The sequence below is a fragment of the Thermobia domestica genome, chromosome 13, assembly GCF_964235325.1.
Source record: "Thermobia domestica chromosome 13, izTheDome1.hap1.1, whole genome shotgun sequence".
Lineage (NCBI taxonomy): Eukaryota > Metazoa > Arthropoda > Insecta > Zygentoma > Lepismatidae > Thermobia > Thermobia domestica.
The window spans coordinates 179,421,904-179,442,065 of NC_137466.1; the positions used below are offsets into that span (position 1 = coordinate 179,421,904).

The 20,162-nt window shown below is 36.7% G+C and overlaps 1 protein-coding gene across 1 annotated transcript in view; it reads left to right on the forward strand.

Annotated features, from left to right (window-relative positions):
• LOC145667441 (serine protease inhibitor dipetalogastin-like) overlaps nucleotides 1-15,354 on the forward strand; it is a 36,401-nt gene extending 21,047 nt beyond the window's left edge. Inside the window, exons 6-9 of the mRNA XM_081734921.1 lie at nucleotides 1,033-1,212; nucleotides 5,310-5,567; nucleotides 12,556-12,711; nucleotides 15,101-15,354. Coding sequence (XP_081591047.1) covers nucleotides 1,033-1,212; nucleotides 5,310-5,567; nucleotides 12,556-12,711; nucleotides 15,101-15,141 — 635 coding nt within the window. The 3' untranslated portion in view covers nucleotides 15,142-15,354. The remainder of the gene's footprint in view (nucleotides 1-1,032; nucleotides 1,213-5,309; nucleotides 5,568-12,555; nucleotides 12,712-15,100) is intronic.
• The last annotated feature ends 4,808 nt before the right edge of the window (nucleotides 15,355-20,162 follow it).

Sequence of the window (20,162 nt, forward strand, 5' to 3'; positions counted from 1 at the left end):
TCAGTTCATACGTATTTAACACAGAAAATATTTTCTGAGTTGCAAAATAAACATGCAATACCGTAAAGTAGACAGAAAACCACTTCCCCGCAAAATATCTTTGCCATAAGCAGTGGTGTAATTCAGATCATGATAATAACTCAACTTAGTATCAATATTATTATCATATAATTAGTATATTATTGTATATATTATTATTACTACGCCAAAATACAAAACACTAGGGGACCCCACTTCATATCGGTTTGCGCCAGCGCAACACAAATTTTGCATTTCTGACAGGAAACTAAGCACATTACAGAAACGGATTCCATGTGGAAACAGTGGCGGATCTAGAAGGTAAAAACTGGGGGGGGGGGGGCAGTCAGAACCCAGACTATGATAGGTATATCATGAGTTTACTACGTACTTTTTTTTAAAAAAAAAAAAAGTATAAATAATTGCTTAAATTATTTTTCTCACTCAGAAAACTGGGGGCCTAGGCCCCCCGGCCCCGGGCTATATCCGCCACTGTGTGGAAACCGGCAGAATTGCATTAAAGTGTCATGTCTCAACTTCATGTCTTTATTGTCTCTTAAAACGCTAGCCATCCCTGTTAGTCTAGTGTTCCTTTGGTATAACGAGTCCCGTGTTCGATTCGCAATGGGAGAACACAAAGCAATTAATTTCACAACTGTTGATGTTTATTAATGATCTGCTTTCTAAAAGGCGTGAGGCGTTACACTAAAAAAAATCATTTCATTGTCTTTAAAAACTGGGAAGTAAGAAGTATATAATAAATTCTCTGAAATAGTTCTAGTAAATTAAATTATATTTATAAGTACTAGATCTAGAGATGGAGAGACAATTTTAACAAACTAAAATTAATTAATTAAAGTGTCCATTTATTTCAAAGAAAAAAGGAGAATGATTTCCCGCAAATAGGCTAGAAGAACAAGATGGCACTAATACTCCAAAGAGCTCTTTTATCTATTATTCCGTATGGGCTCCATCTATTTGTATTACTACTCTTTTATTTCTTCTGTACGATAGGTTTGCGTATAGTTCACAGTGGTCGTTGTACAGTTGAAGAAATGCTGGAAGGTGCAAAGAATGAAGATCCGTGTTGTGTGGCTAAACACCGTCCAATGTATTACCCTGTGTGTGGAAGTGATGGAATCACTTACAAAAATATCTTCATCATGGAATGCGAGAGGAAAAATAATCTTGAAAGTAAGTTTAATTTATGAGTATTTTTTATTATTATTTGTGATTAATATCGCTTTGTGGTAATATCATTAATATTACGTACTCGTAAACAGTGGCGAAGCGTAATCCCACAAGTAGGGTTAGTTAGGCCCTATAAACTAATAACACAAATAACGTTTAATGTATCATGAAATGTTTGCAATTATAGTCAAAATTCCATTTTCCTTATTGAGTTAAAAAATTTACCAAATCTATTATTTTAAAGAACTTTCTTAGCTGTACAGAGTGACTCAGAAGTAAGTATACAGTCCCGTACTGAACCGTCATGACATTTTATATCATTTACTTATTGTTATCCATATAGGTGTTAACTTAGTTTCTTCCTTATCTATTCTTAATTTATTTTCACCTATGCCCTAAGCTCGGAACAAGCCAAATCAAATAAATTCGTCATCTTAATTAAAATGTCATACTTGATAGACACATGTCTGTATACCTAACTTTTGGGCCACTCTGTATTTCTAACACTGTTTACGAGTTAAATTTATGTGCATGTATACATATTTTTGTTGTTGTTGTTTAATTTAACAAGAATGAATGAATATTTATAGAATAAAAAGTAGACCGAAAGTAGAGGAAACGAGTAACGCGAGCGATATACGGTTTGCCTTAAACAACAATATGAAATGGGGCTTGTCAAAGGAGGAAAAATTTTGACAAATGGGGCATCAAGAATGAAGTTTTTTTTTGTGTGTGTGTATGTGTGTGTGTGTGTGTAATAGAACGATAGACAAAAACATGAATAACATGGAAGGGCACACACGGAAAAATAAAACGCCGTTTGTCTTATGCCTCTACTGCACATAGTAACGGAGATATGTCCATAGGAATGATTGTAAACAGAAAGGCAAATGACCCACTTGACAGCTAGTACTGCAGTACGTATGAATTGTCAGAAGTCATGGGAAGAGACGAAGAAACACAAACGTATGGCGTTTGAGAGGAAAGAAAAAACATGAGATATCGTCAGCACCATTTAGTTTCTAGTGTACAGAACGTAATGACAATGAGCGTGACAATCTGTCGAACCATAGAAGACATGAGCAATGAGCGTAAACCTAGTCTGTCAAAATGTATGTTAAAGATGATGGGCGTCCGCTGTGATACAGGCATCGAGGTGCACACGCAAAGATCGTTTCACAGAATGTAACATCGCACAGAGAATGTTCATACCGGCTGTAATAATGCGTGGTTGTATAACGTCTGGTGTTGTTGGCACATCCCGGTAAACAATGTCTTTCAGCTTCCACCAGAGAAAAAAAAGCATAACGGCGTTAAATCTGGATAACGTACCGGTTATTTGTCAGATCCTCCCAGTTCCATCCACCTATTGAGAAAGATTGTCCAAACAAGCTGTAATTCGTCGTGCACTGTGAGCTGAGTACTCGTCACATTGATACCACATTTCCCTCCTTGTCTAAAACGGTATGTTCTCTAATAGAGTTGGCAATTCATTTTATAGGACGCGTATGTATCGGACAGCATTCACTGTCCTATGTATCAAAAAAAGGTCTAAGGAGATGTTCATCCGTTATTTCACACCAGATGGTAACCCCATGGGCGCTATCATTCCACTTGGCGAAGTCAATGTGGATTTGTTACAGATCAATAGTGCATGTTCTTTAGATAATGTTTCCATAATTGGTAACAGTTGCCTTGTCGGTGAATAGAATATGCGACAAATCTGGAGTAGGCTCACAAAATCATTCCTACGTAATTTCTGATGGATGGAGATATGGGCGAAACGTATGTGTATGCAGAATGCGTAATACACTTCGCTGATTCATATCACTGTTCATGATAATCGGTTTGTTCTACACACATTGTCGCGATGTTACACTTCCGATGTTCCTTAATTTCACAAAGAAATCCCACACAAAAAAAATCGTGATGGCTGCCGTCTGTCCGGATATCTCTGTCCGTACATGCCACGCTTCTGAGCTATTCTTCCTGCATTCTCCATAGATCAGGATCGTGTCCGTTTTTTCTGCATTTGTAAACATTATTGTCTTCACTCTTACCACTACGACTACCTGCTATAAACTAGCACGATCTCGTGGCTACGCAATCGCAACTTTCTTCGCGTCAAGGAATGCTATCAGACACCTCAGACGGCATAAGTACCTATGTATTGGCAGTCAAGCGAGTCACTTGTCTTTCTGTTTACAACCATTTCTATGTTAATATGTGCAATAGAAACATGAGACAAATGGCGTTTGTGTCTCTCCGCATGTGCTTTTTCATGTTATTCATGTTTCTATTTATCGTTCCATTACAAAAAATTACTTTGTTCCTGATGCCCGATTTGTCCACATTTTTCCTATCACATATACTTCCGTTTGACAAACTCCATTTGATATTTCTTCTTACCGCAAACCGTATATCGCTAACGTTTCTCGTTCCTTCTGTATTTTAGGTGGTACTTTTAGATAGCTCACGCTGTATATTGAAAAACATTATGTTGCTGTTTCAATTTCTGCTTTCCTGCGTCTATTCACCTAGTTTTTTAACATCACTGCGATGTTACTTTCACACTCCAAAATTAACAGATTCATCTACTTTAAACACCGCTCAACACCGACTCTGTGTCAAACCAATAACACAGGTCCTTCCTTTGTTAACCTCAACACTGAACCTTTAGTGTTAAATTAACACACTAAAGTAGTAGTCATACTGAAACCATTGGTTTGGGTTAAAATTTAGTTGTATTAACATCATATTTCGTCTCTGTAGATTTCCTCAAACGATTATGGGATAATGGCGGCGACAGTATTTAACCCTTTTAGGATTTCCACTTTTTAAAATAAATTTAGACTTTCACTCAAACAGCTACTGCTTCATTACTATTTATTGTATGATCATGGTTAATACCTAATTTTTTTCAGGATATATCATACTTTCCAACGGTACCACTTACTTGTCCGTATTATACACCAGAAACGTGAAAATCGGGAAAAACCATGAGATTTTCGAAAATATTTTTTTCCGAAATTTTTGTGCCCCTCAGGCCCGGGCCTGGGTTCACGTAGGGATATGAGCTCTTTTTAAAATACGTTGTTATGTACATGATAGGTGTGCAAAATTTCATTCTTGTATCTTCAAAACTGAGGTCGGAAGAAATTTTTGAAAGTCTGAAGGTGACCCATTTTTTCATATATGTAGTAACATATACCGGTATATAAAAATACTTTAAAAATATACTGCGTCATTCCTATTTGAACTAGAGTCATAGTTCAAACGCCATTTTCTTCAGTATAACAAGCCCTTTCCAACGGTACCATTCACATGTCCCTATCGTACACTTGAACCAGAAAATTAGGGAAAAACCCGAAAGTTTTTTTCTTGAAAATCCTACCAAAACACTTTGCCCCTCTGGCCCAGGCCTGGGTTGAAGTAGGGATCTGATTTTTTTCTAACAAATACGTTATGTACATAATACATGTGCAAAATTTCAATCTTCTATCTTGAAAACAAAGTGCGAAAAAATGGTTGAAAGTATGACTTTAGGCTCTCTATATATACACACGTATATATATATATATACATGAACTGGAAAAATCGAAAAAAAAAACATAATTGTTTCTGAAAAATCACCACCTTGGAACACTTGCGCCTCTCGTGCATGGATCCGGTTTCATGTAGGGATCTCAGAAAAATTGAGATATACCCGAAGGTACACACAATCCGTATGCAAAGTTCCACTCTGATATCGTAAAAACTAAAGGCGTAAAAAAATTTTGAAATTTGCCTTAAGAAAAAATAGAAATGTCACGCCCCTCCGCCCCCACTTGGCGACCCAAGTTGACCATCCGGTTCCGGAACGCATCTGGGGTATTCTTTGATTCATCATTGACTTGACTAATAAAAAAAACCGGTTTAAATATACCTGTTATAAAACCTAAATAAGCGGTCAAAGACGATATTACGCCATGGTAACAAAAGTTACCAAAACTCCTAAAAGGGTTAAGACACTGAAACTCGAATCCATTGTTTATTACTTGATTTCACGAGAATCTGTCTATAGTACATCATGTTAATCTTAATATTTGAATCTTCTACAGCACTCACACTGGAGAAGGAAAGAGGTTGTGAAGAGCCCGACACTGAAAGCAATACAGAAGAATGTTCTTGGTATGGTGGCGGTTACGGCGCCGGCGGCTACAGACCCATGGCTACTGCTGGTGGTTCTACAAGAAGAGGTTATGGTTATCCTACATTCTTTCAAACATTTTATAATGGTTCTGTCTGTGGCTCCGATGGCAAAACATATGAGAGTTACCTAGAACTATGCACAGCTTCTACGAGAATGAATCGCAGAAGTAAGTTGTAGGCATAAGCTTATTTTTCGTACATCAAACGCTCCCAATCCAGGTCGGTAACTTATACGAGGGTCATTTAACTCGAAGTGGAAGTAGTTGTGAAGTGGAATGTAGTGAATCACTCACCTGAAGAAGCTTGCAGTCCTTCGATTTAGTCTCCACCAGCCTGTTGAACCCTTCGCCAGACGTGTGGTAACCGTTGAATACCTGTCAAAGCCCCATGTTGTGAGAGGGTGTTGACAGTGCGCCCAAAGGCACGAACAATGCTGGGAATGTTTCTGAAACGTTTGCCCCTAAGAGGTTCTTTCATTTTTGGGAAAATATCAAAATCGCAAGGGCTCATGGCGGGTGCTCCAGTATCTCCCAATCCCATCGTCGTAACAGAGTCTGTACTGGATGTGCTGGATGGCATCTGGCATTGTCGTGTAGGAGAATTGGTCCAGACTCCAGGAGGTCTGGATGTTTGCACCGCAATGCTGGTCGGCAAATAGTCACTGAGGTATGAAGCATAGTATGCAGCATTGACAGTAACGCACGGGGGAACTTGATGTGACAGGATAATGCCTTCGTGGTCGTATGACATTATCACCATCACCTTCACGTTTGCTGACTTTTGCCTAAACTTTTTCGGTCGTGGAGATTCTGAGTGGCGCCATTCACTCGACTGACATTTCAACTCAGGCTCGTAGGATCTTCCCCACGTTTCATCACTTGCAATAATGGGGTGCAAGAAGTCATCACCTTCCTCATTGCAACGTTGAAGGTGTGGGCGCGCACATTCCCACCTATGCCACTTTTGAACCTCGGTCAGAGCATGGGGTACCCATTTGGCTACAATTTTCCGCATGCCAAGATCTTGTGTTAGCATGCGGAACACTGATTGGGAAGAAATGTTCAGCTCCTACGCCAATTAACTACAAGTCCAGCACCGATCACCGTCACGCTGTTCGCATATGCCCTCCACCGTGCATTTTATCTGTTGACTGTCGTCCCGCCTGAAATGCTGCAACCCATCTCGTCTCTGACCGATACGGTAGAGCAGCTTCACCACAAGCCTCTACTAATTCTCTGTGAATCGTCCTAGCATTTCGTCCTTGTGCCACCTGGAATTTGATAAACACATGCTGTTCTGCACGCGTGAACATTGCGTTAGGGCGGTATTTCACACAACAATCACTTTAACAATGTCTACTCGCCACACACGTCGTAATATGGGACGGCAGCAGCGTTGAACTGACTCTTACAGTTCACGGAACACACTACGTTCGTCATTTGTCTCTGCCCACACGACACTCCAATCGTAGCAGTGTTGCCAGTTCGAGTTAAATGACCCTCGTACCTATGGCTACCAGATTACCCGTTTTTAAGATACTTTTCTTCTTTCTCCGTTTAATTATCGCTAAAACGGTATTTCTTTAAAACAAACAGGGGTGTCATTTGTGCCTTCAAAGGAGCAATTGCCTCCCCCCTTAAGTTTTAGATAAGTATTCATTTTAATCAATAATACAATAATATTAGGGTGACCAGATTCTGACAAGCGAAGAGTAGTACACAAATATAATAGTTTAATGCGTCGGCAATATACATGTCCTTATTTCATTTAACGTTAACCTTAAGTTACTCATTCGTTTTTGTTAAAAAGAGAGTACTGAACAAAAATATTAAAGGAATTCAACACAACTCCAAGTGCTTTGATGAATGACAAAGTGAAACTTTATGTACAGTTAAAGACTTTTTAAAATCGATTTTACGGAACGTGGGATTATTTTAAAGAATGAAGGAGAATTAAGACCGACACGAAGGAACTTCTACTTAACTTGGTTAGCATCACTGTCGTAAGTTGGAAAAGAAACCTTTCCTACCTTACCGATGTATCAACAATCCTTTTTGCAAAACAATGGTTTGTTGATTGTTCTCCTTCTCTAATCTTTTGCGCTGTGTTAAAAATACAGTGGTTCATCATCCAGGAAAAGAGTGCCTGTAATTCAAAATGTTGTGAATAAAGAACGAAACATTAAAATATTACAAATAAATTAACTCAGGACATTTCGGAGAACATTAAAAAAAAGGACATTTCTCAAATCTCTAGGTGTTTTCGCAACATGCAGGTCAGCTTTTCGAAAAATAGTAGGCCTACTGTACTGCGAAAATCAATAAGTCTGGTCACCCTAAATAATATACGTATGAAAAATGTGAAAATTTACTAATTTTGTGGTCTTGTACTTCCACCTCAAATAGCTGGGTTGTCAATTCTAGACTGTAAAATTACCGACACCCACTCATAATCCTCAAAATAGATTAAGAATAGTTGTGTTTTAAACCTTGAAATATATTGCTTAGCCTGACAAATATGCCAGTCTGCCGGTAAAATACCGGACAGTTGACAACTATCGGCCAAGTAAGACCTGAAATAAGCTACTGGCTAACAAGTAGCAATGACACCATGCACACTACGTAAAAGAGTTTGGTTTGGTTTTTGGTAAACCAAAGTCCATAAAGAACTTAAATTTTACCAAGTCTACCTTAAATATAGCATTTTACCTCAAGTTAAATATAGTATACTTTTAGTATGCTTTAAGTTGAATGCTACTATCAAGAAATGTGTCGTTGGACGTTCGAAAATGATTTATTAAGACTCTGGTATGGAGCGTTTCGCTTTACGGATCAGAGATGTGGACATTAAGAGAAGCTTAAATATCCAAGCTGGAAGCATTTGAAATGTGGTGTTGGCGCAGAATGGAACGAAAGAAAAGTAATGAAGTCGTAGTAAAGCAAACCAGTGGAGGACGACAGATCACGAAGATAATAGTTAAAAGAAGAAAGAGCATGCTGGGCCATTTTCTTCGACACTCCGATTGGATCACTGTGTTGATAGAGGGAAAGGCAGAAGGAAAACGAGGAAGAGGAAGACCAAGGATATAATATCTAGATGTAGTAACGAAGAAGAGCCCTTATCGAAGTATCCCAAGGGAGAGAAAAGTTTTAAAATTTACATGTTGCCCGCCAACTTTTGGTTGAGGAGAGAAAGGAGATGTAAGTTGAATGAATATTAGAAAATGGAAAATATTTGATTCTTTAGATTTATCGAACAGACTCCACATGTGATGGATGAAATTCCCTTGCCGATGATAGTGTACTATGCAATACAAACTGGGAAGTTAAATTGAAAGGAAAGTAAACAGTGAGAGATAATCTTTGGAAGATAGAGTCCTAAAGAATTAATAGAAAGAAAACTGAATACCTCGAGTTTTAACGGAGAGGGAAATGGGGAAGTAAAACTACAAGAAGAAAGGTCGAATAAAGTGAAGAATTTTAAATATTTAGGCTCATCTGGGCCAAAATGGTGATTTGGGCGTGGAAATAGCATACGGAAATCAAGGCAGGTATCGAAATTGGAAGAAAGTATGTGACTTTCTGTGTGCCGCAGATCACGATAAAGAATAAAAAATAATACAGTATATAAAACAGTGTTATGCCGGCAGTTATTTACGGAGTAGAAATATGCCCAATAAAGAAAGCACATAAAAAAAGGTGGAATGTTATCGAAATAAAAATGCTACGCAGGAAGTGTGGGATAACAAGAAGAGACAGAATGAGGAATGAGAGAGTAAGGAGAACAACCAACATTGCGGAGATATCTAAGACGATTCAAGGAAGAAGACTGCAGTGGTATGGTCATGTAGAACAATCGACTATGTTGGATGAAGAGTGATGACAATCGAAGTGTTTGAGAAGACATGTAGAGGGAGATCAAGAAGGAAATGGATGGATGTGGTAAGAATGATTTTAAAAAGATACGTCTAGCAGGGGAAGGATTCTGGGATAGTGTCTTCTCTAGGAGACTCATCAGAAACATCTGTCTTACATAAACTGGAAAAGATAGAGAGAAAGAAGATTTGTCCACTAGAAAATCTTTTACGTTCAATTTAGCGTTGTATTTCACGTCTAGATAGTACTTTGTATTCTGAGCGCTATACTAACCTGTTAATCTCAACAGCACTGATCGAAACATTGATCGAAAAATTTTAAACTAAAATTTTCAAAAAGAATGTTTTAAAATGTTTAATTTTGAAAGTGATCAAGTGAGCTGTTATTCTTGCATATCAATCGGTTTTAAAATTACTATCAGGTTTCAACTTCTAAAACTTACCAATGATCTTAGACTGAGGCATAACTCGATTCTAATATAAGGTTAAAAAAATAAGACTGTAGTATTCCCGGAGTTTTTTTATTTTTACAGTTTTTGTGTAGGTTACCCTTGCGCCGTCCCTGCACCACGTTCAATTGTGCATTAATAAAATATACGGCTAAAAATTATGAACATTGACCTTTATTCAACTTTGATCCGATTTTTTTTCTCACGTTATAGCTGTTTTTACACTTCTTCGAATAGTCATACCGTCTGAAGAAAGCATTTCTATACCAAAGCTAGTCTATATACTTTTCGTCTATGGCAGCGATCAGGTCTCAAACGCTATCAGTGTTGTTTAGAATGACCCTATATAGTATACATGGCGCACAAAATGATCCACCATTAGTTTTTTTTATCGTTTCAGGGGAACAAGAAATCGCAATGTACACTTTTACAGCAGTAGCAGTACAGTTTGGAGAAACAGTTGAAGAAGAAATTGACACCTAACTCACCCTGCCACCGCTAGAGGGATAGTTTTCAAGATGGCTGACAAGAGCAGACTGACCACAGAGCAGCGATAAACAATCGTGCTTTTGTTCCATTAATCAAAAAGTGTTATTGTTGCTCAAAGATGGTTTCGAGAGATGTTTAATACACGATGGGTTCCCTCCAACAAAACCATCCACAGACCGTATGAAAACTTTCAGAGGGAAGAACAATATTGGAGCCGAAGCGTTTTCGAGAGAAGTCTGTGTGTTCGCCTCAGAATATTGAGGCTGTTAGAGTTGCAATGCAGAGGAGTCTCGGGAAGTCGACAAGAAAGGCAGCAGTGCAACTTGGCATATCAAGACGTTCGGTTCAACGAATTCTGAAGAGTGACCTCCATTTTTATCCATACAAGATTACCGTTGTGCAACGACTCATAAATGATCACAAGCAGCAGAGATTAGTGTTCGAGCAATGGGCAGAGGGAAAGCAACGAATCCTTCACAACGTTTGGTTTTCTGACAAGGCGCATTTCCATTTGGACGGAGTGGTCAACAAACAAAGTGTACGTTTTTGGGCCAATAAAAATCCACGGTTGATTCATGAGAAACAACACCACGCTCCCAGGATTACAGTGTGGGTTGTAATTTCCAGCCATGGACTGATTGGGCCATTCTTCTTCGAAGAAACAGTAAAAAGTGAGCGGTACTTGACTATGCTCCGGAATAACTTTATCCCGCAGTTGCTTGCTACTACTTTGCCCATAAACACGCAGTGGTTCATGCAAGATGAGCCAAACCGCACACTGCGAATGTTGTCTTGGATTTCTTACACGAATTTTTTCACATGCGCGTTATTTCTGATCGGTTTCCAGACCGGTTTCATGCTGGACAATGTTGGCCACCTCATAGTCCTGATCTTAACCCATGTGATTACTTTCTGTGAGGGTATTTGAAGGAAAAGATTTTGCCGAAACATCCCAACAATTTGGTAGAGCTCAGACGACTTCTTGTTCAAGCTTGCAGTGAAATTGATAAAAACATGTGTCGTCGAGTAGTGAATAACCTCAGTGTTCTATTGAATGCAGTTCAGATCAACAATGGCGGCCACATTGAACATGTTTTGAATTAGAACATTTCTTCACAGTACACTCTTTCTTGTGACGTGCATTTCTTTCTGTTCTGATTGTGAATAAAGTTTTTATTTAAAAAAAAAAATGGTGGATCATTTCGTGCGCCACCCTGTATATGTATATATATATATAGTCTCGCAGTATACAGTATATATTGAGAGACAAACTTAAATTTTCATCGCAATTTATGTTTTGTATCGCATTTTCGGCAGCGAAGGAATACATTATTATTTAATTATTTTATTCTTTTACGTGAACATGAAATGATAAAACAATTTGTATATCACAAACCAGTATAATAATGAAAAGCAAAGTAAGGAAAAAATCATAAAAAATATATTTTTAAAATGTTCTAACTTTCACACTCTACAATATGTCTAAGGTGGTAGCTAATGTGTCCATATGATGCTTTATATGAAGTTTTGAATCTATAATGACTTCAAGCAATGGGTAATTGGAATTACACTCCATGAAGTGAAACTTAACTGTTACGGTAAAAAAAGAGAAGCTTAATTTCACACAAATATGCATTTCTTAACTCATTGTAGCCAATTGGTACTCTGATTTAGTTAGTTTTTTTATCATTATTATAATTAAACATTTTAAGCCAAACACCAATTTTCTTTCGTTATTCCAATGCGTAACTCGAGTGTAGCAAAATGAGTTATATTTCTAGGATAATACTATGAAACAACTATGAGAAGATAGAAAGATAGAAGAGAGCTGTGTTTTAGCTAATAATCTATTTTTTTGAAAAGTAAGCTCGCATCTTGGATTTCGAGAGCTTGTTGTTCCTCTTTCTTTACAGATAAAATAAGTATTGAAACGGGTATGGTGTCTATCGTCAGTTCCACAGTTTCCAGTAATTTGGCATGTAGTCCGTAGCATATTGTGTTCTTGAGAACCTAACAGACACCTAAAGGGAACGTCGGGTTTTCGAATAGGTTCATCATTGAACTTTAACAAAATGTATGATCGAAAGAAAATCGTTCTGCCATGAAAGGAAGACAACGATAGAAGGATATATATATTGCAAAAATAGCCAACTTCAGTAATAAACTATGATTATAGATGTTTTGCATTTTGCGATACAATTTTTTCTTTTACGTCACATTTCTGGGATTTTGTGTCTCAAACTGTTGATAGATATAAGACACTAAAAATATTTAAAGCAGTATACAATTTAAATATAAGAATTTAACATATTTCATGCATAAAATTCATCCGCTCCTTTTCAGTTTTCCCAAAAAGATCAGGTGAGTGCAAAGAGGAAGATGACCCATGCTGGTCATTGGAGCGAGGAAGAGAAATATTTTCTAATCCTATGTGTGGTACAGATGGAGTTACATATGCCAACCTAAACAGTGTGTGGTGTGCAGCAAAGGACAATCCAGGTTAGTGCAATGTTTTTGAATGCCAATGCATAAAATCGTTTGTCTGTTTTTAATGAACAAACATTATAATAAGTTGTATTGTATGGGTACATCTTCGAAACACAATTCATTATTTTCTATGATGAACTGATTTTTCTTTCTATTAGTTGAACGAGTAGTAAAAATAGGTATAACTTTACTGATTTACTGTATATGTTATATATTAAATTTAATTTCAAGTAGTGGAAATTTTCGACGAAAATGAAATCAGAGCCGAATTTAAGTTGATTAGACTAACTGTTTTCAATAGCGTTTCATGCCTAAGAGGGCGCCGCGCTAGAGTGTAATCTACTTTCGGCTTGTTAAATACACTCAAGAACACATAACAATATACGTACAATTTTCTTGACAATACCAGTAACTGTAGCATCTGGAGAAAGAAGTTTTTCCAAGTTGAAACTGATGAAAACTAACTTGAAATAATCAATTCAGCAAGAACATTTGAACAGTTCAGCAATTTTGTCCATTGCAAGAGTCCGAAATTAGCAAAAGTTTGAATTTAGACAAAATCCGGAAGCACTTTGCATCTCATAACAAAAAGAAATAACAAAATTAATCATTTATAGTTTCTGACTGTTAAGTGTTTTTAAAGTTCAAAAAGTATAATTTATTTCTATCGGTGGACTTAAATTTTCATTTTTTCTGAACCAAAATTATTTTTAAAAAATAATAATAATAGTTTCACAGTCACTAAAACATGTGGTATTTTGACTATGTACTTTTCAGAGGAAATATTCAAATATTGTTAGTTACTTATAGGCATAATGTATGCAATTTCATATTAAAATATAGATTACATGTTTTTATTTCTTAACACACATTTTCAATGCTTTCCGTTCGATCCCAGAGTGTTGGGGCCCCGCGCTTCCTAAATTCGGCCCTCTTTAAAAGAAAACAAATCTGCATCTTTATACTTGACCAACCACTCTATATGAATGGTACCTGTAGCAGAGAATATTAGCTTCTTGTCTTTTGTTAGTAAGACTAAGTGGCGTATTTACGATTTTGCTTCGGGAGGGGCTTTGCTAACTTTCGGGGAGTGGCTTTGTCTGGAAATGTGAAAATTCTGCAAGATATTTCATTTACTTTACTATACTAAGTAAGATTTCGGGGGGGGCTTAAGCCCGGAAGCCACCCCCTAAATACGCCACTGGTAAGACTATGGGTTTCATCTTCCTATGTTTTTTTTTTCTGAGAGCTATAGGATACGTATGACAGGAAGTGGGCTGTAAAGCTTATGGGAGACCACATATGCGAAGAATACAGCTGTTCATGGTTGTGATATCTGGACATGCTTTCTTTCAAACTGTTCAGCGGCAACAGCGCTCAGTGTGAGAATTTTCAATAAGCAACTTTAGAACTTATGAGGTTATGCCAGGGGCTGCTTGCAGATGAACGATCGCCTGACGAAGCAGTTCCATAGATTCGTTGAATCGTTTTATTCAAATCTTAGTAATTCAATTCCAATTTCCTTGTGTAATTCTAATGAAATTAGCAAAATTGTCGTCAAAATATATTAGCATCATTTGAAGTTTTGCCTGGGAGAGGGGGGGGAAGTGTATGTATCGACATAAGAATTTCACTTTTTTTATTACTACATTATTATTTAATTTATTAAATAGCGTGTGTTTCTCAAATTCAGAAGGGTAAGTTTCTCCTATCCTCTCCAGATGACGTTCCTGATTATTACGGACGTTATAACAAATTTTAACAACTTGTTTTGTACGTTATTATGAAACCCGCAAAGCAAATTTCATATATTTTTAGATCAACAATAATACCTTCCTCGCAGTTTGTCATATTGCAACCAAACTTGCGCGAAATGAAGGAAAATTTTGCAATCTACCTTTTATGTTTATACTGAATACACTTGCTATTTTGGACACTTTTAGAGCTACAGTATATCGCAAAATATGGTTTTATATGTTCCAAAAATTCAATAATTTATTAATTTTTCATTTACTAAAACAAAATATACGAATAAAACTATTAATATCTACAGTTCTTATTTCGTACTTAGTTCTCTTTGGTTTGATGGAAGTTTCTTGACAATATGTTAATCATCTAGAAAATTATGGCGTCTGTGTAAGTTGTTTTAAGCCACCATTTTCTAAGATGGCAACCAGAGCACAGCATGAATTTTTTGAAACTTTTGATGTATTGGTTAGGACAACTTAAAAAAAAAATTCTGCAATGTTTCTTGCTTGTATGATTTTTTCTGGGTTCGAATAGGGTAAAATTATATTGAAAATATTTCAGTATTACATGATATTTTAAAAAGTAATGCTGCCTATAATAAACAAATGAAAATAATTATTTGTTTATGTTCTTTATTTTTCTTTCATTTTAGAACTTTCAGTCCTTCACGGAGGGAAATGTTTACAGGATTAGGAAGAATTTATCTACTTGGGTTCACTAATTAAATGGAGGAACAAATACATTCTGAATAAGTTTGTTATTAAATTATCCACTTAACGCTGTTTCCTTTCATTAAAAGATAAATAGATCAAAGATACTATTTTTTGCTAATTAAGCCTCTAACAAGTACATTTCAATTCTTAAAATGTAAATACAAAGATAATCTTGTACTGAATTTTTGTGGATGAAATAAAAGTTCTAATAAAACATATTTCTATTTATTGGGATCATCGAGCCTAGGATTGAGATGATCTTTGATGGAGGACTCACCGAAGAAGTTTCGGGCATGAGACATTCTTGGGTATCGAATCGGTATTTGTTAAAAGAAAGTCAGTCACTATTTTAAGACTTTCTTTTTTTTCTACTTCCTGGAGTCCCTATGGATACGGCTATTATTCGGATTTGAAACAACATTCAAAGACAACATTTACGAGTAACAGAAACACGTGATCAGTAAAATTATAACCCTATCATTATAGATCCCTTAAACTAGTGAAAATGATAGTCGTTAAAACAGTGACTGACGTTTTAGCAAATACCGATTCAATTCTAAAAGAAGTCTTGACACTGTTGCTCCCGACCTGGTCTCACCTACTTGTTTACTCGTGTTGACTTGGAAGTGTGTCAAGTTAATGCGATGTTGCACTTTAGCGTACACCTCTGACTCATTGAACCAGTTACGACTCACGGCTTTGTTTACTAAATGTGGCAACAACCGAGTGCTTTCAAGAACATGAAATATAAGTACCCAACTACAGGCGTGCTGTGTTCTGCTGTGAACGGTAATGCTGTGTGATTAGAGGATGGTTCATACAGTGACACAACTATAGATTTTTTTAAATGTTTGTTTTCAATTGAATGGTCCTTTTCAGACTCAAAACTACAGATTTACTTGAAATTCTAATCTCATGAACTACCACTGAGAATTGTACCACACTCTTCCGCACAAGAGCGAAGGTTACTGTTTAGTCACAAGGATTCAACCCGATAGTAGTCAATAAAAGGTAATATGTGCTATTCATTCGTAGTGATATAATGGTATCCAAGAAAGATCATAATGTTTTTATTTTCTCTGCGGCTACGGTAAGTATATGAAATCATAAAACTTTAAGGGTAAATATTCTAACCGGAAGCAATAGATTTATCATTCTCGATATCAATAGACAAATAAGGATGGAGATGAAATCTGTACCTGGACGCTCGCTACCTTTGAAGGTCCAATACTGAAACCGGGTGCGGCAGAAGGTGGAAATGGAATATATTTTGCAGACATTTAATCTACTTTAAAAATATGTATTGATATCTCTTTTCCATTTTTGCTTTATGAAGAACCAATACTGAAACCGGAAGTGGTTGAATCTAGCACTTCTGGTGTCAATAGAGAGATAAAAGTTCACATGAAGCGGTTTCACAGCACCAAAAGGGGAATTTGTGCTTACCTTAATGCTCCGGTACCGGCATTAGAGATGCCAGTAGATTCCTACTTGCAAGGGAAGTTCCCCTCCCTCCACCAGTAGGTGCAACTGGAAGATGGTCTTAAACTATCGCGCAATGGGCGTATCCCAATGCCCTACTTTTGTAAGCTGAGTGTTAGCGACCGCTCAAGAAATAGCGGAAGGCTCTTAAGCAATGAGTAAGCTCAACGTGGGTCGATGCCATCAACGAGGCCAAGAAGAGAGTTTTCTCCGCGTATCAGGCACAGGTGTATTCTGATTATCAACTCTGTTTCTATCCATTGCATGGGTTTCTACATCTGAAACTCAAATGTAGTAATGATAGTTTATCGATGGTTTGCGGTGAGGTCATAAATGAAGAATAAGGAAAAAAAAAAAAAAAAAAAACAAGGAATGTCTATGTGTGTGCTTTATCGGGTGCTTTGTCCTATCTGTTGGTGACACTTGGTACTGTTTGACTGTATATGCCATGCATGCGTAGGTGTAGAAATGTCCATGTAAAAAGGGGCAAAAGATGTGACTAACCCTATTCTTTTTTACGCGGTTTTCAATATTAAAACGCCGTTTTCTCGAAAATGCAGTTTTGTGACATTCCTTCTTTTTTTTTTCCCTTACCCTTCAAATAAAAGTATAAGGTATCCACCATAGTAAATTATGGTGGGAGATACGATGTCTTCCCATCGTCTAAACCATCTCCAAAAGCGTTCTTGTTCTTTGGCAATAAATTTCTGTCACTTCTAGCTACAATTAATGGAATTAATTTTTTTGGTTTATGTAAAAGTACTATGATTCACGAATTTGTCAAATTCGTCAGTCAGGAGACATTGTTGTTTCTAGTTTCAATATTTTTTGCAAATAAATATAAGTAGACTTCGCATAATTGAGGTGACCCGCATCATGCAAGAAAAGAGTAATAACAGTAGACGTTATAAAGGTGAAGATTCTGATCATCTGACATGCATGATGTTAACCATTTCAAACCATTGCGAACATAGTTTTCCGGTTCGATTTAAGACAGAAACATTGTGAAATATTTCGTGTAGTATATTTTGAATATCTAGTAGACAGTGACAATGCACCTTGAAGTACGTCAGAGTGCGCATTTGTCAGTCTATGAGTAAAATCTTCATCTACTTTCATCATTCAGTAACAGGTTTGCAAGCAAAATTTGCGTCAGAAAATGGACACAGATAGATCAACCACATTTATGTACAATCATCACGTGAATTTTCTTGTTTGTTGCGTACATGGTCTTTCATAATTATTCCGAAACCGCTACCGGCCATAATGATTTCAACAGCACCAAGAAATGACATAAATTTAGGTAAAAATCACCAAGGGGCACAATCATGCACGAGAGAGGACTGACTTCTGTTGTGGCTAGAACCATGCCTATGGTTTCAGCGTACAGTGACTGATCAAATGCCACAAAACTTTTTTTTAATTCCTTTTAATACATTGTTCCGTTGTGTTCACAAGGCATGTATAAATTGTGCTTGGGTTTCCTGGAACAAGATTCACAAAATACGGCTGATGTACTGTATTCTTCACACTTGCTTTACTCATAGCGTCCAGATATCCATTCCAACTAGGATTCGATATTTCTTCCAGCATGTATCCCAACATTCAAAATCATCAGTTGAGCATCTTTGACATTCTAGCTGTGGAAAACCAGACCCGAAGATAGTCTCCGCTTTCATAGGCTGCTGGTAAGTCAGTGCATAAAATAAGGTAATAACCAGGGCCCGGTCTTGTAGACAAGTCAACTTTCTTCTGTTCCGCATAGGAGAAGGCAAGTTCAAGTAAAAACATTATCCATCAACTCTAGGTTCTAAAAATATAGTTTTTTAGGATCAACTTTTGGTCTCTTTTTGCTGTTTTGAAATTTCAGGTTATTTTTTAATATTTTAAGGTAACTTTTAGGTCACTTATGGTCTTTTTATTCTTTTTTCTACATAAGGAAATCTTTAAATGAACACGGTTTACGGATGTGGAAAAGACGAAGTTGAATAATCTCTTTTCTTACTTCCTGACTATTGGAGTGGAAAAACTGCATTCTTAACAAGCTAATGAAAACTAAACTGTAGCTGGTTAACGAAAGGCGGGGGTTGGTAGGTGGCCAAACAGATAGTTTTGGGTTATTGACCACAAGGAATGTTATCACGTGAATAACTAAAAATGCATTAGAAGGCGTACAAGGGCTTTAAACGTGTTTTTATCTATTATTTTCCTGTAGTCTAAACTTGCTAAGTTTTATTGTTTAAGAGTGCTTCCTAGTTTCAACTCGGGAGTGAACTGACGCTTTCAATACTTACAATGCTGTACAATGGACTGATCAATGAACATAAGTGATAAATGGACTGCAACTAACTGAAACAAAACTTTTTGAATATGAGTGAGAAATGTTAATTAAAAATCCAATGGATATTAAAAAATGTCAATGTTTAATGAAATAAAAGTTTGAGAAAACGTAAGTTTTAAGGTCAATTTTTTTTTTGTGATTTTAGGGTCATTTTACAGGAATTTTAGTGTCATTTTATAGGTCACTTTTTAAAAATTTTTAGGTCAACAAGATCCGGGCCCTGGTAATAACTAGTCGCGTAATGACAAAAGTGTCGCGTAGTGGCGAGTTATTGTCGCCTAGTGAACAGCCATGTCGCATAGTGTCGCCTAGTGAACTAGTGAACATATTTATTTGATCCCACATAGCGCTGGGCCCGAGAGAGCAGTATCAGTTCATACACTATTGAAAACAAGTAAGCAGTCGAGTTATTCAAAGGAAAGCTCTAAATTCAAGAAAGCATATTGCTCTTAATTGTGTTGGAACAGCTTTTTATGATTCTTGGCCTGCTGTGGCAAAATTTTTACAAACTAAAGACAGGAGACAAAAACTTCCAGATCCGGAGTTATATAAGAACCAAGAATATATCAAGATTTTATTTTCAAAAGGTAATCGCATCCAGTGCGAAAGTTACCATTGTCTCTTGTGTGGTGTCATATTTTAGTTCTAAAGCTGGTTATTAGGATTTTTATTGTGATTTTTCAAAGTCAAAGAGTTCGAATATTTTACTTTTAATAATTTGTAAAAGGATTATTGTGAATTCTGATGTTCCATATATATTTGCTGTCTGTTACGCAACTGTATTGATATGTTGCTATGATTCTATATGTGATATTAATGCTTGAAGGTACCTTATTACATGTGTTCTTCAAATGTCATCAAATATAGTGGTCAATAACCTCACTGCAATTAGTTGACTAGATTCAGTGTTGCCAAATTTATAATGATGACTTCTTTACTAATAGAATCTATAATTGTAATCTGAAAATAAGGTGTTCAGATAATGTTACTCAACTTCTGCGATGCTAGTAAAAGGACATCGGAGCAGTGATTTTAATGTTCTTTCTCTATAGTCTCCGCTATGTTGATTATGATCACACCAGAGCGCAGAGTGGTGACGTATAATATGTTTTGCCCGTCAAGTGCGTGATCATTAGGCCTAACTCACTTTTAGTGCAGAAAGTGAATAACATGATGTA